Source organism: Heterodontus francisci, chromosome 34 (genome assembly GCF_036365525.1).
Source record: "Heterodontus francisci isolate sHetFra1 chromosome 34, sHetFra1.hap1, whole genome shotgun sequence".
Classification (NCBI taxonomy): Eukaryota; Metazoa; Chordata; class Chondrichthyes; order Heterodontiformes; family Heterodontidae; genus Heterodontus; species Heterodontus francisci.
Window position 1 is genome coordinate 7,715,845 of NC_090404.1, and position 23,482 is coordinate 7,739,326.

The following is a 23,482-nucleotide window of genomic DNA, read 5'->3' on the forward strand; positions in this document are numbered from 1 at the left end:
AAATTAGGCAAGTGTGTAACAAAGGCAGAATAGTATTAATGGGGGATTTTAACTCACACATAGATTGGGAGAGGTGGAATGACCGAGTGAATCCCTCCCTACACTCGGAGCAGGTGAATGGCCTCTCCCCAGTGTGACCTAGTGTCTCAGAAGGTGGGATGACCGAATATATTCCTTCCCACTCTCAGTGCAGGTGAAAGGCCTCTCTCCAGGGTGAGTACGTTGGTGTTGCAGCAACTCATTGTTACTTTCAAATCTCTTCTCACAGTCAGAACATTGAAAAGATCTCTTAGCAGTGTGAACATGTTGGTGTGTCAGAAGATTGGATGAGTGAGTGAATCCCTTCCCACACCCGAAGCAGGTGAACGGTCTCTCCCCAGTGTGACTGTGTCGATGAGTTTCCAGCTGGGATGGGTAATGGAATCCCTTCCCACAGTCTCCACATTTCCACGGTTTCTCCATGGTGAGGGTGTCCTTGTGTCTCTCCAGATTGGACAATCAGTTGAAGCCTCATCCACACTCAGAACACATGTACAGTTTCTCTGCGCTGTGAATGGTGTGATGTTTTTTCAGTCTGTGTAACTTGTTAAAGCTCTTTCCACGGTCAGTTCACTGGAACACTCTCTCTCGGGTGTGTGTGTGACTCGGTGCTTTTCCAGTCACACTGATGTTTGAAATATTTTCCCACAGACAGAACAGACAAACATTTCTCCTTCCACATTCAAAGGCCGATGAATCGAGTGACTGTCAGATCTTGATGAGATATTTTGTTTGAGTTTCCCATCTGCAAATCCTCCCCTTCTAGACCCCTGTGAAAGGAAATTATATAGAATGGCATAGAATACATAGTACACAAACAGGTCATTCAGTCCCACTGGTCTGCACAGGTGTTTATTCACCTCATGTGTCTGCTCCCATTCCATCTCCCTCATTTCAGCCTTTCAACAGACCCTTTTATTCCCTTTTCTCTCATATTTTCATCCAGTTTCCTTTTGAAAACATCTCAACTATTTGCTTCAACCACTTCCACATTCTACCCACTCTCTGAGTAAAGAAATCTCTCCTTATTTCCTTATTGGATTTTTCAGTAACTGTATTCATGACCCCTGGATTTGGATTCACTCACAAGCGGAAGAATTCTCTCCACATCTAGTCTGTCCAACCCATTGATAATTTTAAAGAGCTCTATCATGTCACCGCTAAGTCTTCTGTTTTCGGAACAAAAAAGCTCCACCCTGTTCATGCTTTTCGGCTGCGTTTGCTGACAACGCAAATGACGTCCCCGCTGCGTTGTCAGGAATCACTTTGTTTAAAAGGACAGCGTCTCTGGGTGGGCTTGAACCACCAACCTTTCAGTTAACAGCCGAACGCGCTAGCCGATTGCGCCACAGAGACCGATAGCAACGCCGTTTGCAAGAGACTTCAAAGCAGGATATCAGTGAATTATCGTTTCAGGTTGTGCGGCCTGTGTCATCCTGGCAGTGATCAGTTTTTCCAGATTGACTCTGCCGGATAATGCCTGGGGTGTTGCTGCCATCTGGTGGAATAAATCAGAATTTCTCCCCAGCAATCTTTCCTTCAATCGGAGAACTTCTTTTGTCAGACATTCAAAAGGAGACACAACCGAAATGGCTGTGGCAATTAAATAGTTGCATTTAGTACAAAATAAAGAATATTTAACAATGTCAAATTGCTAAAAAAAAATTTTAGGGGCATAGACACTGTTCTCTGTGGCTGGGATCGAGAGTCCCGAAGGCTCTATTGCCGACCTGGTGCCAGGGTTCAGGATATCTCATCTGGGCTGCAGAGAAACTCGGAGTTGGAGGAGAAAGATCCAGTTGTCGTGATCCACATAGGTACCAACGATATAGGGAAAACGATGTTAAAGGTTCTGCTGAGGGAATATGAGCAACTAGGAGCTAAATTAAAAAGCAGAACCAAAAAGGTAATAATCTCCGGATTACTACCTGAGCCACGAGCAAATTGGCAAAGGTCAATGAGATTAAAGAGGTAAATGCATGGCTCAAAGATTGGTGTGGGAGAAATGGATTTGAAATCGTGGACATTGGCACCAGTACTGGGGAGGGAGGGAGCTGTTCCGATGGGACGGGCTCCACCTGAATAATGCTGGGATCAGAGTCCTGGCAAATCATATAACTAGGGGTGTAGATAGGGCTTTAAGCTAAATAGCGTGGGGGGAGGGGAGGGTTCAGTTACATGGAAAAACAGGAAGTTAAAGGAGAAGGTAGGAGTGCAGGTTAGTGGTGAAGCTGATTGTTACCAAACTGTAACAAGTATACTGGTTAAACCAGAAGAGAGAAATAATAAACAGGCGAATAAATCATCAGTGCTGAGGGACAGGTTAGGGGCTATAGCCCAAATAAGAGTTCTATATACAAATACACGGAGTGTAAGGAATAAACTAGATGAACTGCAGGTGCAAAATCAAATGGAAGATTATGATGTGGTGGCCATTGCGGAGACGTGGCTGCAGGATGGTCGGGCTTGGAAACTAAACATATCTGGTTATAAAGTTTACAGGAGGGACAGAGAAAATGGCAGAGGGGGTGGAGTCGCCTTACTGATTAGAAATAATATCACCTCATTGGTGAGGGAGGATATAACCAGGGGAAAGCATCCAGTGGAGAGCTTATGGGTAGAATTGAGGAACAGAAAAGGATCTAAAACTGTAATGGATGTTGTATTTAGACCCCCTGGTGGCAGTTCTGAGGTGTTAGATTGTATTAATTCACAAATTAGGCAAGTGTGTAACAAAGGCAGAATAGTATTAATGGGGGATTTTAACTCACACATAGATTGGGAGAGGTGGAATGACCGAGTGAATCCCTCCCTACACTCGGAGCAGGTGAATGGCCTCTCCCCAGTGTGACCTAGTGTCTCAGAAGGTGGGATGACCGAATATATTCCTTCCCACTCTCAGTGCAGGTGAAAGGCCTCTCTCCAGGGTGAGTACGTTGGTGTTGCAGCAACTCATTGTTACTTTCAAATCTCTTCTCACAGTCAGAACATTGAAAAGATCTCTTAGCAGTGTGAACATGTTGGTGTGTCAGAAGATTGGATGAGTGAGTGAATCCCTTCCCACACCCGAAGCAGGTGAACGGTCTCTCCCCAGTGTGACTGTGTCGATGAGTTTCCAGCTGGGATGGGTAATGGAATCCCTTCCCACAGTCTCCACATTTCCACGGTTTCTCCATGGTGAGGGTGTCCTTGTGTCTCTCCAGATTGGACAATCAGTTGAAGCCTCATCCACACTCAGAACACATGTACAGTTTCTCTGCGCTGTGAATGGTGTGATGTTTTTTCAGTCTGTGTAACTTGTTAAAGCTCTTTCCACGGTCAGTTCACTGGAACACTCTCTCTCGGGTGTGTGTGTGACTCGGTGCTTTTCCAGTCACACTGATGTTTGAAATATTTTCCCACAGACAGAACAGACAAACATTTCTCCTTCCACATTCAAAGGCCGATGAATCGAGTGACTGTCAGATCTTGATGAGATATTTTGTTTGAGTTTCCCATCTGCAAATCCTCCCCTTCTAGACCCCTGTGAAAGGAAATTATATAGAATGGCATAGAATACATAGTACACAAACAGGTCATTCAGTCCCACTGGTCTGCACAGGTGTTTATTCACCTCATGTGTCTGCTCCCATTCCATCTCCCTCATTTCAGCCTTTCAACAGACCCTTTTATTCCCTTTTCTCTCATATTTTCATCCAGTTTCCTTTTGAAAACATCTCAACTATTTGCTTCAACCACTTCCACATTCTACCCACTCTCTGAGTAAAGAAATCTCTCCTTATTTCCTTATTGGATTTTTCAGTAACTGTATTCATGACCCCTGGATTTGGATTCACTCACAAGCGGAAGAATTCTCTCCACATCTAGTCTGTCCAACCCATTGATAATTTTAAAGAGCTCTATCATGTCACCGCTAAGTCTTCTGTTTTCGGAACAAAAAAGCTCCACCCTGTTCATGCTTTTCGGCTGCGTTTGCTGACAACGCAAATGACGTCCCCGCTGCGTTGTCAGGAATCACTTTGTTTAAAAGGACAGCGTCTCTGGGTGGGCTTGAACCACCAACCTTTCAGTTAACAGCCGAACGCGCTAGCCGATTGCGCCACAGAGACCGATAGCAACGCCGTTTGCAAGAGACTTCAAAGCAGGATATCAGTGAATTATCGTTTCAGGTTGTGCGGCCTGTGTCATCCTGGCAGTGATCAGTTTTTCCAGATTGACTCTGCCGGATAATGCCTGGGGTGTTGCTGCCATCTGGTGGAATAAATCAGAATTTCTCCCCAGCAATCTTTCCTTCAATCGGAGAACTTCTTTTGTCAGACATTCAAAAGGAGACACAACCGAAATGGCTGTGGCAATTAAATAGTTGCATTTAGTACAAAATAAAGAATATTTAACAATGTCAAATTGCTAAAAAAAATTTTTAGGGGCATAGACACTGTTCTCTGTGGCTGGGATCGAGAGTCCCGAAGGCTCTATTGCCGACCTGGTGCCAGGGTTCAGGATATCTCATCTGGGCTGCAGAGAAACTCGGAGTTGGAGGAGAAAGATCCAGTTGTCGTGATCCACGTAGGTACCAACGATATAGGGAAAACGATGTTAAAGGTTCTGCTGAGGGAATATGAGCAACTAGGAGCTAAATTAAAAAGCAGAACCAAAAAGGTAATAATCTCCGGATTACTACCTGAGCCACGAGCAAATTGGCAAAGGTCAATGAGATTAAAGTGGTAAATGCATGGCTCAAAGATTGGTGTGGGAGAAATGGATTTGAAATCGTGGACATTGGCACCAGTACTGGGGAGGGAGGGAGCTGTTCCGATGGGACGGGCTCCACCTGAATAATGCTGGGATCAGAGTCCTGGCAAATCATATAACTAGGGGTGTAGATAGGGCTTTAAGCTAAATAGCGTGGGGGGAGGGGAGGGTTCAGTTACATGGAAAAACAGGAAGTTAAAGGAGAAGGTAGGAGTGCAGGTTAGTGGTGAAGCTGATTGTTACCAAACTGTAACAAGTATACTGGTTAAACCAGAAGAGAGAAATAATAAACAGGCGAATAAATCATCAGTGCTGAGGGACAGGTTAGGGGCTATAGCCCAAATAAGAGTTCTATATACAAATACACGGAGTGTAAGGAATAAACTAGATGAACTGCAGGTGCAAAATCAAATGGAAGATTATGATGTGGTGGCCATTGCGGAGACGTGGCTGCAGGATGGTCGGGCTTGGAAACTAAACATATCTGGTTATAAAGTTTACAGGAGGGACAGAGAAAATGGCAGAGGGGGTGGAGTCGCCTTACTGATTAGAAATAATATCACCTCATTGGTGAGGGAGGATATAACCAGGGGAAAGCATCCAGTGGAGAGCTTATGGGTAGAATTGAGGAACAGAAAAGGATCTAAAACTGTAATGGATGTTGTATTTAGACCCCCTGGTGGCAGTTCTGAGGTGTTAGATTGTATAAATTCACAAATTAGGCAAGTGTGTAACAAAGGCAGAATAGTATTAATGGGGGATTTTAACTCACACATAGATTGGGAGAGGTGGAATGACCGAGTGAATCCCTCCCTACACTCGGAGCAGGTGAATGGCCTCTCCCCAGTGTGACCTAATGTCTCAGAAGGTGGGATGACCGAATATATTCCTTCCCACTCTCAGTGCAGGTGAAAGGCCTCTCTCCAGGGTGAGTACGTTGGTGTTGCAGCAACTCATTGTTACTTTCAAATCTCTTCTCACAGTCAGAATATTGAAAAGATCTCTTAGCAGTGTGAACATGTTGGTGTGTCAGAAGATTGGATGAGTGAGTGAATCCCTTCCCACACCCGAAGCAGGTGAACAGTCTCTCCCCAGTGTGACTGTGTCGATGAGTTTCCAGCTGGGATGGGTAATTGAATCCCTTCCCATAGTCTCCACATTTCCACGGTTTCTCCATGGTGAGGGTGTCCTTGTGTCTCTCCAGATTGGACAATCAGTTGAAGCCTCATCCACACTCAGAACACATGTACAGTTTCTCTGCGCTGTGAATGGTGTGATGTTTTTTCAGTCTGTGTAACTTGTTAAAGCTCTTTCCACGGTCAGTTCACTGGAACACTCTCTCTCGGGTGTGTGTGTGTCTCGGTGCTTTTCCAGTCACACTGATGTTTGAAATATTTTCCCACAGACAGAACAGACAAACATTTCTCCTTCCACATGCAAAGGCCGATGAATCGAGTGACTGTCAGATCTTGATGAGATGTTTTGTTTGAGTTTCCCATCTGCAAATCCTCCCCTTCTAGACCCCTGTGAAAGGAAATTATATAGAATGGCATAGAATACACAGTACACAAACAGGCCATTCAGTCCCACTAGTCTGTACAGGTGTTTATTCACCTCATGTGTCTGCTCCCATTCCATCTCCCTCATTTCAGCCTTTCAGCAGACCCTTTTATTCCCTTTTCTCTCATATTTTCATCTAGTTTCCTTTTGAAAACATCTCAACTATTTGCTTCAACCACTTCCACATTCTACCCACTCTCTGAGTAAAGAAATCTCTCCTTATTTCCTTATTGGATTTTTCAGTAACTGCATTCATGACCCCTGCATTTGGATTCACTCACAAGCGGAAGCATTCTCTCCACATCTAGTCTGTCCAACCCATTGATAATTTTAAAGAGCTCTATCATGTCACCGCTAAGTCTTCTGTTTTCGGAACAAAAAAGCTCCACCCTGTTCATGCTTTTCGGCTGCGTTTGCTGACAACGCAAATGACGTCCCCGCTGCGTTGTCAGGAATCACTTTGTTTAAAAAGCAAAGTGATTCTTGACAACGCAACCGGGTCGTCATTTGCGTTGTCAGCAAACGTCCCTGGGTGGGCTTGAACCACCAACCTTTCAGTTAACAGCCGAACGCGCTAGCCGATTGCGCCACAGAGACCGATAGCAGCGCCGTTTGCAAGAGACTTCAAAGCAGGATATCAGTGCATTATCGTTTCAGGTTGTGCGGCCTGTGTCATCCTGGCAGTGATCAGTTTTTCCAGAGAGACCCTGCCGGATAATTCCTGGGGTGTTGCTGCCATCTGGTGGAATAAATCAGAATTTCTCCCCAGCAATCTTTCCTTCAATGGGACAACTTCTTTTGTAAGACATTCAAAAGGAGACACAACCGAAATGGCTGTGGCAATTAAATAGTTGCATTTAGTACAAAATAAAGAATATTTAACAATGTCAAATTGCTAAAAAAAAAAATTAGGGGCATAGACACTGTTCTCTGTGGCTGGGATCGAGAGTCCCGAAGGCTCTGTTGCCGACCTGGTGCCAGGGTTCAGGATATCTCATCTGGGCTGCAGAGAAACTCGGAGTTGGAGGAGAAAGATCCAGTTGTCGTGATCCACGTAGGTACCAACGATATAGGGAAAACGATGTTAGAGGTTCTGCTGAGGGAATATGAGCAACTTGGAGCTAAATTAAAAAGCAGAACCAAAAAGGTAATAATCTCCGTATTACTACCTGAGCCACGAGCAAATTGGCAAAGGTCAATGAGATTAAAGAGGTAAATGCGTGGCTCAAAGATTGGTGTGGGAGAAATGGATTTGAAATCGTGCACATTGGCACCAGTACTGGGGAGGGAGGGAGCTGTTCCGATTGGACGGGCTCCACCTGAATAATGCTTGGACCAGAGTCCTGGCAAATCATATAACTAGGGCTTTAAACTAAATAGTGTGGGGGGAGGGGAGGGTTCAGTTACATGGAAAAACAGGAAGTTAAAGGAGAAGGTAGGAGTGCAGGTTGGTGGTGAGGCTGATTGTTACCAAACTGCAACAAGTATACTGGTTAAACCAGAAGAGAGAAATAATAAACAGGCGAATAAAGCATGAGTGCTGAGGGACAGGTTAGGGGGTATAGCCCAAATAAGAGTTCTATATACAAATACACGGAGTGTAAGAAATAAACTAGATGAACTGCAGGCGCAAAATCAAATGGAAGATTATGATGTGGTGGCCATTGCGGAGACGTGGCTGCAGGATGGTCAGGACTGGGAACTAAATATACCTGGTTATAAAGTTTACAGGAGGGACAGAGAAAATGGCAGGGGGGGGGGGGGGCGGCTGGAGTAGCCTTACTGATTAGAAATAATATCACCTCATTGGTGAGGGAGGATATAATGAGGGGAAAGCATCCAGTGGAGAGCTTTTGGGTAGAATTGAGGAACAGAAAAGGATCTAAAACTGTAATGGATGTTGTATTTAGACCCCCTGGTGGCAGTTCTGAGGTGTTAGATTGTATTAATTCACAAATTAGGCAAGTGTGTAACAAAGGCAGAATAGTATTAATGGGGGATTTTAACTCACACATAGATTGGGAGAGGTGGAATGACCGAGTGAATCCCTCCCTACACTCGGAGCAGGTGAATGGCCTCTCCCCAGTGTGACCTAGTGTCTCAGAAGGTGGGATGACCGAATATATTCCTTCCCACTCTCAGTGCAGGTGAAAGGCCTCTCTCCAGGGTGAGTACGTTGGTGTTGCAGCAACTCATTGTTACTTTCAAATCTCTTCTCACAGTCAGAACATTGAAAAGATCTCTTAGCAGTGTGAACATGTTGGTGTGTCAGAAGATTGGATGAGTGAGTGAATCCCTTCCCACACCCGAAGCAGGTGAACGGTCTCTCCCCAGTGTGACTGTGTCGATGAGTTTCCAGCTGGGATGGGTAATGGAATCCCTTCCCACAGTCTCCACATTTCCACGGTTTCTCCATGGTGAGGTTGTCCTTGTGTCTCTCCAGATTGGACAATCAGTTGAAGCCTCATCCACACTCAGAACACATGTACAGTTTCTCTGCGCTGTGAATGGTGTGATGTTTTTTCAGTCTGTGTAACTTGTTAAAGCTCTTTCCACGGTCAGTTCACTGGAACACTCTCTCTCGGGTGTGTGTGTGACTCGGTGCTTTTCCAGTCACACTGATGTTTGAAATATTTTCCCACAGACAGAACAGACAAACATTTCTCCTTCCACATTCAAAGGCCGATGAATCGAGTGACTGTCAGATCTTGATGAGATATTTTGTTTGAGTTTCCCATCTGCAAATCCTCCCCTTCTAGACCCCTGTGAAAGGAAATTATATAGAATGGCATAGAATACATAGTACACAAACAGGTCATTCAGTCCCACTGGTCTGCACAGGTGTTTATTCACCTCATGTGTCTGCTCCCATTCCATCTCCCTCATTTCAGCCTTTCAACAGACCCTTTTATTCCCTTTTCTCTCATATTTTCATCCAGTTTCCTTTTGAAAACATCTCAACTATTTGCTTCAACCACTTCCACATTCTACCCACTCTCTGAGTAAAGAAATCTCTCCTTATTTCCTTATTGGATTTTTCAGTAACTGTATTCATGACCCCTGGATTTGGATTCACTCACAAGCGGAAGAATTCTCTCCACATCTAGTCTGTCCAACCCATTGATAATTTTAAAGAGCTCTATCATGTCACCGCTAAGTCTTCTGTTTTCGGAACAAAAAAGCTCCACCCTGTTCATGCTTTTCGGCTGCGTTTGCTGACAACGCAAATGACGTCCCCGCTGCGTTGTCAGGAATCACTTTGTTTAAAAGGACAGCGTCTCTGGGTGGGCTTGAACCACCAACCTTTCAGTTAACAGCCGAACGCGCTAGCCGATTGCGCCACAGAGACCGATAGCAACGCCGTTTGCAAGAGACTTCAAAGCAGGATATCAGTGAATTATCGTTTCAGGTTGTGCGGCCTGTGTCATCCTGGCAGTGATCAGTTTTTCCAGATTGACTCTGCCGGATAATGCCTGGGGTGTTGCTGCCATCTGGTGGAATAAATCAGAATTTCTCCCCAGCAATCTTTCCTTCAATCGGAGAACTTCTTTTGTCAGACATTCAAAAGGAGACACAACCGAAATGGCTGTGGCAATTAAATAGTTGCATTTAGTACAAAATAAAGAATATTTAACAATGTCAAATTGCTAAAAAAAAATTTTAGGGGCATAGACACTGTTCTCTGTGGCTGGGATCGAGAGTCCCGAAGGCTCTATTGCCGACCTGGTGCCAGGGTTCAGGATATCTCATCTGGGCTGCAGAGAAACTCGGAGTTGGAGGAGAAAGATCCAGTTGTCGTGATCCACGTAGGTACCAACGATATAGGGAAAACGATGTTAGAGGTTCTGCTGAGGGAATATGAGCAACTAGGAGCTAAATTAAAAAGCAGAACCAAAAAGGTAATAATCTCCGGATTACTACCTGAGCCACGAGCAAATTGGCAAAGGTCAATGAGATTAAAGAGGTAAATGCGTGGCTCAAAGATTGGTGTGGGAGAAATGGATTTGAAATCGTGGACATTGGCACCAGTACTGGGGAGGGAGGGAGCTGTTCCGATGGGACGGGCTCCACCTGAATAATGCTGGGACCAGAGTCCTGGCAAATCATATAACTAGGGGTGTAGATAGGGCTTTAAACTAAATAGTGTGGGGGGAGGGGAGGGTTCAGTTACATGGAAAAACAGGAAGTTAAAGGAGAAGGTAGGAGTGCAGGTTGGTGGTGAAGCTGATTGTTACCAAACTGTAAGGCGTATACTGGTTAAACCAGAAGAGAGAAATAATAAACAGGCGAATAAAGCATCAGTGCTGAGGGACAGGTTAGGGGGTATAGCCCAAATAAGAGTTCTATATACAAATACACGGAGTGTAAGAAATAAACTAGATGAACTGCAGGCGCAAAATGAAATGGAAGATTATGATGTGGTGGCCATTGCGGAGACGTGGCTGCAGGATGGTCAGGACTGGGAACTAAATATACCTGGTTATAAAGTTTACAGGAGGGACAGAGAAAATGGCAGGGGGGGGCTGGAGTCGCCTTACTGATTAGAAATAATATCACCTCATTGGTGAGGGAGGATATAATGAGGGGAAAGCATCCAGTGGAGAGCTTTTGGGTAGAATTGAGGAACAGAAAAGGATCTAAAACTGTAATGGATGTTGTATTTAGACCCCCTGGTGGCAGTTCTGAGGTGTTAGATTGTATAAATTCACAAATTAGGCAAGTGTGTAACAAAGGCAGAATAGTATTAATGGGGGATTTTAACTCACACATGGATTGGGAGAGGTGGAATGACCGAGTGAATCCCTCCCTACACTCGGAGCAGGTGAATGGCCTCTCCCCAGTGTGACCTAGTGTCTCAGAAGGTGGGATGACCGAATATATTCCTTCCCACTCTCAGTGCAGGTGAAAGGCCTCTCTCCAGGGTGAGTACGTTGGTGTTGCAGCAACTCATTGTTACTTTCAAATCTCTTCTCACAGTCAGAACATTGAAAAGATCTCTTAGCAGTGTGAATATGTTGGTGTGTCAGAGGATTGGATGAGTGAGTGAATCCCTTCCCACACCCGAAGCAGGTGAACGGTCTCTCCCCAGTGTGACTGTGTCGATGAGTTTCCAGCTGGGATGGGTAATTGAATCCCTTCCCACAGTCTCCACATTTCCACGGTTTCTCCATGGTGAGGGTGTCCTTGTGTCTCTCCAGATTGGACAATCAGTTGAAGCCTCATCCACACTCAGAACACATGTACAGTTTCTCTGCGCTGTGAATGGTGTGATGTTTTTTCAGTCTGTGTAACTTGTTAAAGCTCTTTCCACGGTCAGTTCACTGGAACACTCTCTCTCGGGTGTGTGTGTGACTCGGTGCTTTTCCAGTCACACTGATGTTTGAAATATTTTCCCACAGACAGAACAGACAAACATTTCTCCTTCCACATTCAAAGGCCGATGAATCGAGTGACTGTCAGATCTTGATGAGATATTTTGTTTGAGTTTCCCATCTGCAAATCCTCCCCTTCTAGACCCCTGTGAAAGGAAATTATATAGAATGGCATAGAATACATAGTACACAAACAGGTCATTCAGTCCCACTGGTCTGCACAGGTGTTTATTCACCTCATGTGTCTGCTCCCATTCCATCTCCCTCATTTCAGCCTTTCAACAGACCCTTTTATTCCCTTTTCTCTCATATTTTCATCCAGTTTCCTTTTGAAAACATCTCAACTATTTGCTTCAACCACTTCCACATTCTACCCACTCTCTGAGTAAAGAAATCTCTCCTTATTTCCTTATTGGATTTTTCAGTAACTGTATTCATGACCCCTGGATTTGGATTCACTCACAAGCGGAAGAATTCTCTCCACATCTAGTCTGTCCAACCCATTGATAATTTTAAAGAGCTCTATCATGTCACCGCTAAGTCTTCTGTTTTCGGAACAAAAAAGCTCCACCCTGTTCATGCTTTTCGGCTGCGTTTGCTGACAACGCAAATGACGTCCCCGCTGCGTTGTCAGGAATCACTTTGTTTAAAAGGACAGCGTCTCTGGGTGGGCTTGAACCACCAACCTTTCAGTTAACAGCCGAACGCGCTAGCCGATTGCGCCACAGAGACCGATAGCAACGCCGTTTGCAAGAGACTTCAAAGCAGGATATCAGTGAATTATCGTTTCAGGTTGTGCGGCCTGTGTCATCCTGGCAGTGATCAGTTTTTCCAGATTGACTCTGCCGGATAATGCCTGGGGTGTTGCTGCCATCTGGTGGAATAAATCAGAATTTCTCCCCAGCAATCTTTCCTTCAATCGGAGAACTTCTTTTGTCAGACATTCAAAAGGAGACACAACCGAAATGGCTGTGGCAATTAAATAGTTGCATTTAGTACAAAATAAAGAATATTTAACAATGTCAAATTGCTAAAAAAAAATTTTAGGGGCATAGACACTGTTCTCTGTGGCTGGGATCGAGAGTCCCGAAGGCTCTATTGCCGACCTGGTGCCAGGGTTCAGGATATCTCATCTGGGCTGCAGAGAAACTCGGAGTTGGAGGAGAAAGATCCAGTTGTCGTGATCCACGTAGGTACCAACGATATAGGGAAAACGATGTTAAAGGTTCTGCTGAGGGAATATGAGCAACTAGGAGCTAAATTAAAAAGCAGAACCAAAAAGGTAATAATCTCCGGATTACTACCTGAGCCACGAGCAAATTGGCAAAGGTCAATGAGATTAAAGAGGTAAATGCATGGCTCAAAGATTGGTGTGGGAGAAATGGATTTGAAATCGTGGACATTGGCACCAGTACTGGGGAGGGAGGGAGCTGTTCCGATGGGACGGGCTCCACCTGAATAATGCTGGGATCAGAGTCCTGGCAAATCATATAACTAGGGGTGTAGATAGGGCTTTAAGCTAAATAGCGTGGGGGGAGGGGAGGGTTCAGTTACATGGAAAAACAGGAAGTTAAAGGAGAAGGTAGGAGTGCAGGTTAGTGGTGAAGCTGATTGTTACCAAACTGTAACAAGTATACTGGTTAAACCAGAAGAGAGAAATAATAAACAGGCGAATAAATCATCAGTGCTGAGGGACAGGTTAGGGGCTATAGCCCAAATAAGAGTTCTATATACAAATACACGGAGTGTAAGGAATAAACTAGATGAACTGCAGGTGCAAAATCAAATGGAAGATTATGATGTGGTGGCCATTGCGGAGACGTGGCTGCAGGATGGTCGGGCTTGGAAACTAAACATATCTGGTTATAAAGTTTACAGGAGGGACAGAGAAAATGGCAGAGGGGGTGGAGTCGCCTTACTGATTAGAAATAATATCACCTCATTGGTGAGGGAGGATATAACCAGGGGAAAGCATCCAGTGGAGAGCTTATGGGTAGAATTGAGGAACAGAAAAGGATCTAAAACTGTAATGGATGTTGTATTTAGACCCCCTGGTGGCAGTTCTGAGGTGTTAGATTGTATAAATTCACAAATTAGGCAAGTGTGTAACAAAGGCAGAATAGTATTAATGGGGGATTTTAACTCACACATAGATTGGGAGAGGTGGAATGACCGAGTGAATCCCTCCCTACACTCGGAGCAGGTGAATGGCCTCTCCCCAGTGTGACCTAATGTCTCAGAAGGTGGGATGACCGAATATATTCCTTCCCACTCTCAGTGCAGGTGAAAGGCCTCTCTCCAGGGTGAGTACGTTGGTGTTGCAGCAACTCATTGTTACTTTCAAATCTCTTCTCACAGTCAGAATATTGAAAAGATCTCTTAGCAGTGTGAACATGTTGGTGTGTCAGAAGATTGGATGAGTGAGTGAATCCCTTCCCACACCCGAAGCAGGTGAACAGTCTCTCCCCAGTGTGACTGTGTCGATGAGTTTCCAGCTGGGATGGGTAATTGAATCCCTTCCCATAGTCTCCACATTTCCACGGTTTCTCCATGGTGAGGGTGTCCTTGTGTCTCTCCAGATTGGACAATCAGTTGAAGCCTCATCCACACTCAGAACACATGTACAGTTTCTCTGCGCTGTGAATGGTGTGATGTTTTTTCAGTCTGTGTAACTTGTTAAAGCTCTTTCCACGGTCAGTTCACTGGAACACTCTCTCTCGGGTGTGTGTGTGTCTCGGTGCTTTTCCAGTCACACTGATGTTTGAAATATTTTCCCACAGACAGAACAGACAAACATTTCTCCTTCCACATGCAAAGGCCGATGAATCGAGTGACTGTCAGATCTTGATGAGATGTTTTGTTTGAGTTTCCCATCTGCAAATCCTCCCCTTCTAGACCCCTGTGAAAGGAAATTATATAGAATGGCATAGAATACACAGTACACAAACAGGCCATTCAGTCCCACTAGTCTGTACAGGTGTTTATTCACCTCATGTGTCTGCTCCCATTCCATCTCCCTCATTTCAGCCTTTCAGCAGACCCTTTTATTCCCTTTTCTCTCATATTTTCATCTAGTTTCCTTTTGAAAACATCTCAACTATTTGCTTCAACCACTTCCACATTCTACCCACTCTCTGAGTAAAGAAATCTCTCCTTATTTCCTTATTGGATTTTTCAGTAACTGCATTCATGACCCCTGCATTTGGATTCACTCACAAGCGGAAGCATTCTCTCCACATCTAGTCTGTCCAACCCATTGATAATTTTAAAGAGCTCTATCATGTCACCGCTAAGTCTTCTGTTTTCGGAACAAAAAAGCTCCACCCTGTTCATGCTTTTCGGCTGCGTTTGCTGACAACGCAAATGACGACCCCGCTGCGTTGTCAGGAATCACTTTGTTTAAAAAGACAGCGTCTCTGGGTGGGCTTGAACCACCAACCTTTCAGTTAACAGCCGAACGCGCTAGCCGATTGCGCCACAGAGACCGATAGCAGCACCGTTTGCAAGAGACTTCAAAGCAGGATATCAGTGAATTATCGTTTCAGGTTGTGCGGCCTGTGTCATCCTGGCAGTGATCAGTTTTTCCAGATGGACTCTGCCGGATAATGCCTGGGGTGTTGCTGCCACCTGGTGGAATAAATCAGAATTTCTCCCCAGCAATCTTTCCTTCAATCGGAGAACTTCTTTTGTCAGACATTCAAAAGGAGACACAACCGAAATGGCTGTGGCAATTAAATAGTTGCATTTAGTACAAAATAAAGAATATTTAACAATGTCAAATTGCTAAAAAAAAATTTTTAGGGGCATAGACACTGTTCTCTGTGGCTGGGATCGAGAGTACCGAAGGCTCTGTTGCCTACCTGGTGCCAGGGTTCAGGATATCTGATCTGGGCTGCAGAGAAACTCTGAGTTGGAGGAGAAAGATCCAGTTGTCGTGATCCACGTAGGTACCAACGATATAGGGAAAACGATGTTAAAGGTTCTGCTGAGGGAATATGAGCAACTAGGAGCTAAATTAAAAAGCAGAACCAAAAAGGTAATAATCTCCGGATTACTACCTGAGCCACGAGCAAATTGGCAAAGGTCAATGAGATTAAAGAGGTAAATGCGTGGCTCAAAGATTGGTGTGGGAGAAATGGATTTGAAATCGTGGACATTGGCACCAGTACTGGGGAGGGAGGGAGCTGTTCCGATGGGACGGGCTCCACCTGAATAATGCTGGGACCAGAGTCCTGGCAAATCATATAACTAGGGGTGTAGATAGGGCTTTAAACTAAATAGTGTGGGGGGAGGGGAGGGTTCAGTTACATGGAAAAACAGGAAGTTAAAGGAGAAGGTAGGAGTGCAGGTTGGTGGTGAAGCTGATTGTTACCAAACTGTAAGGCGTATACTGGTTAAACCAGAAGAGAGAAATAATAAACAGGCGAATAAAGCATCAGTGCTGAGGGACAGGTTAGGGGGTATAGCCCAAATAAGAGTTCTATATACAAATACACGGAGTGTAAGAAATAAACTAGATGAACTGCAGGCGCAAAATCAAATGGAAGATTATGATGTGGTGGCCATTGCGGAGACGTGGCTGCAGGATGGTCAGGACTGGGAACTAAATATACCTGGTTATAAAGTTTACAGGAGGGACAGAGAAAATGGCAGGGGGGGGGCTGGAGTCGCCTTACTGATTAGAAATAATATCACCTCATTGGTGAGGGAGGATATAATGAGGGGAAAGCATCCAGTGGAGAGCTTTTGGGTAGAATTGAGGAACAGAAAAGGATCTAAAACTGTAATGGATGTTGTATTTAGACCCCCTGGTGGCAGTTCTGAGGTGTTAGATTGTATAAATTCACAAATTAGGCAAGTGTGTAACAAAGGCAGAATAGTATTAATGGGGGATTTTAACTCACACATGGATTGGGAGAGGTGGAATGACCGAGTGAATCCCTCCCTACACTCGGAGCAGGTGAATGGCCTCTCCCCAGTGTGACCTAGTGTCTCAGAAGGTGGGATGACCGAATATATTCCTTCCCACTCTCAGTGCAGGTGAAAGGCCTCTCTCCAGGGTGAGTACGTTGGTGTTGCAGCAACTCATTGTTACTTTCAAATCTCTTCTCACAGTCAGAACATTGAAAAGATCTCTTAGCAGTGTGAATATGTTGGTGTGTCAGAAGATTGGATGAGTGAGTGAATCCCTTCCCACACCCGAAGCAGGTGAACGGTCTCTCCCCAGTGTGACTGTGTCGATGAGTTTCCAGCTGGGATGGGTAATTGAATCCCTTCCCACAGTCTCCACATTTCCACGGTTTCTCCATGGTGAGGGTGTCCTTGTGTCTCTCCAGATTGGACAATCAGTTGAAGCCTCATCCACACTCAGAACACATGTACAGTTTCTCTGCGCTGTGAATGGTGTGATGTTTTTTCAGTCTGTGTAACTTGTTAAAGCTCTTTCCACGGTCAGTTCACTGGAACACTCTCTCTCGGGTGTGTGTGTGACTCGGTGCTTTTCCAGTCACACTGATGTTTGAAATATTTTCCCACAGACAGAACAGACAAACATTTCTCCTTCCACATTCAAAGGCCGATGAATCGAGTGACTGTCAGATCTTGATGAGATATTTTGTTTGAGTTTCCCATCTGCAAATCCTCCCCTTCTAGACCCCTGTGAAAGGAAATTATATAGAATGGCATAGAATACATAGTACACAAACAGGTCATTCAGTCCCACTGGTCTGCACAGGTGTTTATTCACCTCATGTGTCTGCTCCCATTCCATCTCCCTCATTTCAGCCTTTCAACAGACCCTTTTATTCCCTTTTCTCTCATATTTTCATCCAGTTTCCTTTTGAAAACATCTCAACTATTTGCTTCAACCACTTCCACATTCTACCCACTCTCTGAGTAAAGAAATCTCTCCTTATTTCCTTATTGGATTTTTCAGTAACTGTATTCATGACCCCTGGATTTGGATTCACTCACAAGCGGAAGAATTCTCTCCACATCTAGTCTGTCCAACCCATTGATAATTTTAAAGAGCTCTATCATGTCACCGCTAAGTCTTCTGTTTTCGGAACAAAAAAGCTCCACCCTGTTCATGCTTTTCGGCTGCGTTTGCTGACAACGCAAATGACGTCCCCGCTGCGTTGTCAGGAATCACTTTGTTTAAAAGGACAGCGTCTCTGGGTGGGCTTGAACCACCAACCTTTCAGTTAACAGCCGAACGCGCTAGCCGATTGCGCCACAGAGACCGATAGCAACGCCGTTTGCAAGAGACTTCAAAGCAGGATATCAGTGAATTATCGTTTCAGGTTGTGCGGCCTGTGTCATCCTGGCAGTGATCAGTTTTTCCAGATTGACTCTGCCGGATAATGCCTGGGGTGTTGCTGCCATCTGGTGGAATAAATCAGAATTTCTCCCCAGCAATCTTTCCTTCAATCGGAGAACTTCTTTTGTCAGACATTCAAAAGGAGACACAACCGAAATGGCTGTGGCAATTAAATAGTTGCATTTAGTACAAAATAAAGAATATTTAACAATGTCAAATTGCTAAAAAAAAATTTTAGGGGCATAGACACTGTTCTCTGTGGCTGGGATCGAGAGTCCCGAAGGCTCTATTGCCGACCTGGTGCCAGGGTTCAGGATATCTCATCTGGGCTGCAGAGAAACTCGGAGTTGGAGGAGAAAGATCCAGTTGTCGTGATCCACGTAGGTACCAACGATATAGGGAAAACGATGTTAAAGGTTCTGCTGAGGGAATATGAGCAACTAGGAGCTAAATTAAAAAGCAGAACCAAAAAGGTAATAATCTCCGGATTACTACCTGAGCCACGAGCAAATTGGCAAAGGTCAATGAGATTAAAGAGGTAAATGCATGGCTCAAAGATTGGTGTGGGAGAAATGGATTTGAAATCGTGGACATTGGCACCAGTACTGGGGAGGGAGGGAGCTGTTCCGATGGGACGGGCTCCACCTGAATAATGCTGGGATCAGAGTCCTGGCAAATCATATAACTAGGGGTGTAGATAGGGCTTTAAGCTAAATAGCGTGGGGGGAGGGGAGGGTTCAGTTACATGGAAAAACAGGAAGTTAAAGGAGAAGGTAGGAGTGCAGGTTAGTGGTGAAGCTGATTGTTACCAAACTGTAACAAGTATACTGGTTAAACCAGAAGAGAGAAATAATAAACAGGCGAATAAATCATCAGTACTGAGGGACAGGTTAGGGGCTATAGCCCAAATAAGAGTTCTATATACAAATACACGGAGTGTAAGGAATAAACTAGATGAACTGCAGGTGCAAAATCAAATGGAAGATTATGATGTGGTGGCCATTGCGGAGACGTGGCTGCAGGATGGTCGGGATTGGAAACTAAACATATCTGGTTATAAAGTTTACAGGAGGGACAGAGAAAATGGCAGAGGGGGTGGAGTCGCCTTACTGATTAGAAATAATATCACCTCATTGGTGAGGGAGGATATAACGAGGGGAAAGCATCCAGTGGAGAGCTTATGGGTAGAATTGAGGAACAGAAAAGGATCTAAAACTGTAATGGATGTTGTATTTAGACCCCCTGGTGGCAGTTCTGAGGTGTTAGATTGTATAAATTCACAAATTAGGCAAGTGTGTAACAAAGGCAGAATAGTATTAATGAGGGATTTTAACTCACACATAGATTGGGAGAGGTGGAATGACCGAGTGAATCCCTCCCTACACTCGGAGCAGGTGAATGGCCTCTCCCCAGTGTGACCTAATGTCTCAGAAGGTGGGATGACCGAATATATTCCTTCCCGCTCTCAGTGCAGGTGAAAGGCCTCTCTCCAGGGTGAGTACGTTGGTGTTGCAGCAACTCATTGTTACTTTCAAATCTCTTCTCACAGTCAGAATATTGAAAAGATCTCTTAGCAGTGTGAACATGTTGGTGTGTCAGAAGATTGGATGAGTGAGTGAATCCCTTCCCACACCCGAAGCAGGTGAACAGTCTCTCCCCAGTGTGACTGTGTCGATGAGTTTCCAGCTGGGATGGGTAATTGAATCCCTTCCCACAGTCTCCACATTTCCACGGTTTCTCCATGGTGAGGGTGTCCTTGTGTCTCTCCAGATTGGACAATCAGTTGAAGCCTCATCCACACTCAGAACACATGTACAGTTTCTCTGCGCTGTGAATGGTGTGATGTTTTTTCAGTCTGTGTAACTTGTTAAAGCTCTTTCCACGGTCAGTTCACTGGAACACTCTCTCTCGGGTGTGTGTGTGTCTCGGTGCTTTTCCAGTCACACTGATGTTTGAAATATTTTCCCACAGACAGAACAGACAAACATTTCTCCTTCCACATGCAAAGGCCGATGAATCGAGTCACTGTCAGATCTTGATGAGATGTTTTGTTTGAGTTTCCCATCTGCAAATCCTCCCCTTCTAGACCCCTGTGAAAGGAAATTATATAGAATGGCATAGAATACACAGTACACAAACAGGCCATTCAGTCCCACTAGTCTATACAGGTGTTTATTCACCTCATGTGTCTGCTCCCATTCCATCTCCCTCATTTCAGCCTTTCAGCAGACCCTTTTATTCCCTTTTCTCTCATATTTTCATCTAGTTTCCTTTTGAAAACATCTCAACTATTTGCTTCAACCACTTCCACATTCTACCCACTCTCTGAGTAAAGAAATCTCTCCTTATTTCCTTATTGGATTTTTCAGTAACTGTATTCATGACCCCTGGATTTGGATTCACTCACAAGCGGAAGCATTCTCTCCACATCTAGTCTGTCCAACCCATTGATAATTTTAAAGAGCTCTATCATGTCACCGCTAAGTCTTCTGTTTTCGGAACAAAAAAGCTCCACCCTGTTCATGCTTTTCGGCTGCGTTTGCTGACAACGCAAATGACGTCCCCGCTGCGTTGTCAGGAATCACTTTGTTTAAAAAGACACCGTCCCTGGGTGGGCTTGAACCACCAACCTCTCAGTTAACAGCCGAACGCGCTACCCGATTGCGCCACAGAGACCGATAGCAGCGCCGTTTGCAAGAGACTTCAAAGCAGGATATCAGTGCATTATCGTTGCAGGTTGTGCGGCCTGTGTCATCCTGGCAGTGATCAGTTTTTCCAGAGAGACCCTGCCGGATAATTCCTGGGGTGTTGCTGCCATCTGGTGGAATAAATCAGAATTTCTCCCCAGCAATCTTTCCTTCAATGGGACAACTTCTTTTGTAAGACATTCAAAAGGAGACACAACCGAAATGGCTGTGGCAATTAAATAGTTGCATTTAGTACAAAATAAAGAATATTTAACAATGTCAAATTGCTAAAAAAAAAAATTTAGGGGCATCGACACTGTTCTCTGTGGCTGGGATCGAGAGTCTCGAAGGCTCTGTTGCCGACCTGGTGCCAGGGTTCAGGATATCTCATCTGGGCTGCAGAGAAACTCGGAGTTGGAGGAGAAAGATCCAGTTGTCGTGATCCACGTAGGTACCAACGATATAGGGAAAACGATGTTAGAGGTTCTGCTGAGGGAATATGAGCAACCTGGAGCTAAATTAAAAAGCAGAACCAAAAAGGTAATAATCTCCGTATTACTACCTGAGCCACGAGCAAATTGGCAAAGGTCAATGAGATTAAAGAGGTAAATGCGTGGCTCAAAGATTGGTGTGGGAGAAATGGATTTGAAATCGTGCACATTGGCACCAGTACTGGGGAGGGAGGGAGCTGTTCCGATTGGACGGGCTCCACCTGAATAATGCTTGGACCAGAGTCCTGGCAAATCATATAACTAGGGCTGTAGATAGGGCTTTAAACTAAATAGTGTGGGGGGAGGGGAGGGTTCAGTTACATGGAAAAACAGGAAGTTAAAGGAGAAGGTAGGAGTGCAGGTTGGTGGTGAAGCTGATTGTTAGCAAACTGCAACAAGTATACTGGTTAAACCAGAAGAGAGAAATAATAAACAGGCGAATAAAGCATGAGTGCTGAGGGACAGGTTAGGGGGTATAGCCCAAATAAGAGTTCCATATACAAATACACGGAGTGTAAGAAATAAACTAGATGAACTGCAGGCGCAAAATCAAATGGAAGATTATGATGTGGTGGCCATTGCGGAGACGTGGCTGCAGGATGGTCAGGACTGGGAACTAAATATACCTGGTTATAAAGTTTACAGGAGGGACAGAGAAAATGGCAGTGGGGGGGGGGGGGGCTGGAGTAGCCTTACTGATTAGAAATAATATCACCTCATTGGTGAGGGAGGATATAATGAGGGGAAAGCATCCAGTGGAGAGCTTTTGGGTAGAATTGAGGAACAGAAAAGGATCTAAAACTGTAATGGATGTTGTATTTAGACCCCCTGGTGGCAGTTCTGAGGTGTTAGATTGTATTAATTCACAAATTAGGCAAGTGTGTAACAAAGGCAGAATAGTATTAATGGGGGATTTTAACTCACACATAGATTGGGAGAGGTGGAATGACCGAGTGAATCCCTCCCTACACTCGGAGCAGGTGAATGGCCTCTCCCCAGTGTGACCTAGTGTCTCAGAAGGTGGGATGACCGAATATATTCCTTCCCACTCTCAGTGCAGGTGAAAGGCCTCTCTCCAGGGTGAGTACGTTGGTGTTGCAGCAACTCATTGTTACTTTCAAATCTCTTCTCACAGTCAGAACATTGAAAAGATCTCTTAGCAGTGTGAACATGTTGGTGTGTCAGAAGATTGGATGAGTGAGTGAATCCCTTCCCACACCCGAAGCAGGTGAACGGTCTCTCCCCAGTGTGACTGTGTCGATGAGTTTCCAGCTGGGATGGGTAATGGAATCCCTTCCCACAGTCTCCACATTTCCACGGTTTCTCCATGGTGAGGGTGTCCTTGTGTCTCTCCAGATTGGACAATCAGTTGAAGCCTCATCCACACTCAGAACACATGTACAGTTTCTCTGCGCTGTGAATGGTGTGATGTTTTTTCAGTCTGTGCAACTGGTTAAAGCTCTTTCCACGGTCAGTTCACTGGAACACTCTCTCTCGGGTGTGTGTGTGACTCGGTGCTTTTCCAGTCACACTGATGTTTGAAATATTTTCCCACAGACAGAACAGACAAACATTTCTCCTTCCACATTCAAAGGCCGATGAATCGAGTGACTGTCAGATCTTGATGAGATATTTTGTTTGAGTTTCCCATCTGCAAATCCTCCCCTTCTAGACCCCTGTGAAAGGAAATTATAAAGAATGGCATAGAATACATAGTACACAAACAGGTCATTCAGTCCCACTGGTCTGCACAGGTGTTTATTCACCTCATGTGTCTGCTCCCATTTCATCTCCCTCATTTCAGCCTTTCAACAGACCCTTTTATTCCCTTTTCTCTCATATTTTCATCCAGTTTCCTTTTGAAAACATCTCAACTATTTGCTTCAACCACTTCCACATTCTACCCACTCTCTGAGTAAAGAAATCTCTCCTTATTTCCTTATTGGATTTTTCAGTAACTGTATTCATGACCCCTGGATTTGGATTCACTCACAAGCGGAAGAATTCTCTCCACATCTAGTCTGTCCAACCCATTGATAATTTTAAAGAGCTCTATCATGTCACCGCTAAGTCTTCTGTTTTCGGAACAAAAAAGCTCCACCCTGTTCATGCTTTTCGGCTGCGTTTGCTGACAACGCAAATGACGTCCCCGCTGCGTTGTCAGGAATCACTTTGTTTAAAAGGACAGCGTCTCTGGGTGGGCTTGAACCACCAACCTTTCAGTTAACAGCCGAACGCGCTAGCCGATTGCGCCACAGAGAC

At 44.8% G+C, this 23,482-nt stretch overlaps 1 protein-coding gene and 9 non-coding genes across 10 annotated transcripts; all 10 read right to left on the bottom strand.

Annotated features, from left to right (window-relative positions):
• Positions 1 to 138: 138 nt before the first annotated feature.
• Positions 139 to 3,902, bottom strand: LOC137348559 (zinc finger protein 774-like). The gene is made up of 3 exons (XM_068013859.1): positions 3,880 to 3,902; positions 2,917 to 3,138; positions 139 to 385 (listed from the first exon to the last, which is right to left on the bottom strand). Exons 1-3 carry the CDS (start codon positions 3,900 to 3,902, stop codon positions 139 to 141), a joined length of 492 nt encoding a protein of 163 aa, XP_067869960.1.
• trnan-guu (transfer RNA asparagine (anticodon GUU)) lies at positions 1,322 to 1,395 on the bottom strand. The gene has a single exon. It is a non-coding gene; the product is annotated as a tRNA-Asn (tRNA).
• Positions 3,903 to 4,074: 172 nt separating the features above from the next.
• trnan-guu (transfer RNA asparagine (anticodon GUU)) lies at positions 4,075 to 4,148 on the bottom strand. The gene has a single exon. It is a non-coding gene; the product is annotated as a tRNA-Asn (tRNA).
• Positions 4,149 to 6,874: 2,726 nt separating this feature from the next.
• On the bottom strand, positions 6,875 to 6,948 carry trnan-guu (transfer RNA asparagine (anticodon GUU)). Its single transcript has one exon. It is a non-coding gene; the product is annotated as a tRNA-Asn (tRNA).
• Positions 6,949 to 9,626: 2,678 nt separating this feature from the next.
• trnan-guu (transfer RNA asparagine (anticodon GUU)) lies at positions 9,627 to 9,700 on the bottom strand. Its single transcript has one exon. It is a non-coding gene; the product is annotated as a tRNA-Asn (tRNA).
• Positions 9,701 to 12,381: 2,681 nt separating this feature from the next.
• Positions 12,382 to 12,455, bottom strand: trnan-guu (transfer RNA asparagine (anticodon GUU)). Its single transcript has one exon. It is a non-coding gene; the product is annotated as a tRNA-Asn (tRNA).
• Positions 12,456 to 15,134: 2,679 nt separating this feature from the next.
• On the bottom strand, positions 15,135 to 15,208 carry trnan-guu (transfer RNA asparagine (anticodon GUU)). The gene has a single exon. It is a non-coding gene; the product is annotated as a tRNA-Asn (tRNA).
• Positions 15,209 to 17,891: 2,683 nt separating this feature from the next.
• On the bottom strand, positions 17,892 to 17,965 carry trnan-guu (transfer RNA asparagine (anticodon GUU)). The gene has a single exon. It is a non-coding gene; the product is annotated as a tRNA-Asn (tRNA).
• A 2,679-nt stretch (positions 17,966 to 20,644) lies between these two features.
• Positions 20,645 to 20,718, bottom strand: trnan-guu (transfer RNA asparagine (anticodon GUU)). Its single transcript has one exon. It is a non-coding gene; the product is annotated as a tRNA-Asn (tRNA).
• Positions 20,719 to 23,408: 2,690 nt separating this feature from the next.
• On the bottom strand, positions 23,409 to 23,482 carry trnan-guu (transfer RNA asparagine (anticodon GUU)). Its single transcript has one exon. It is a non-coding gene; the product is annotated as a tRNA-Asn (tRNA).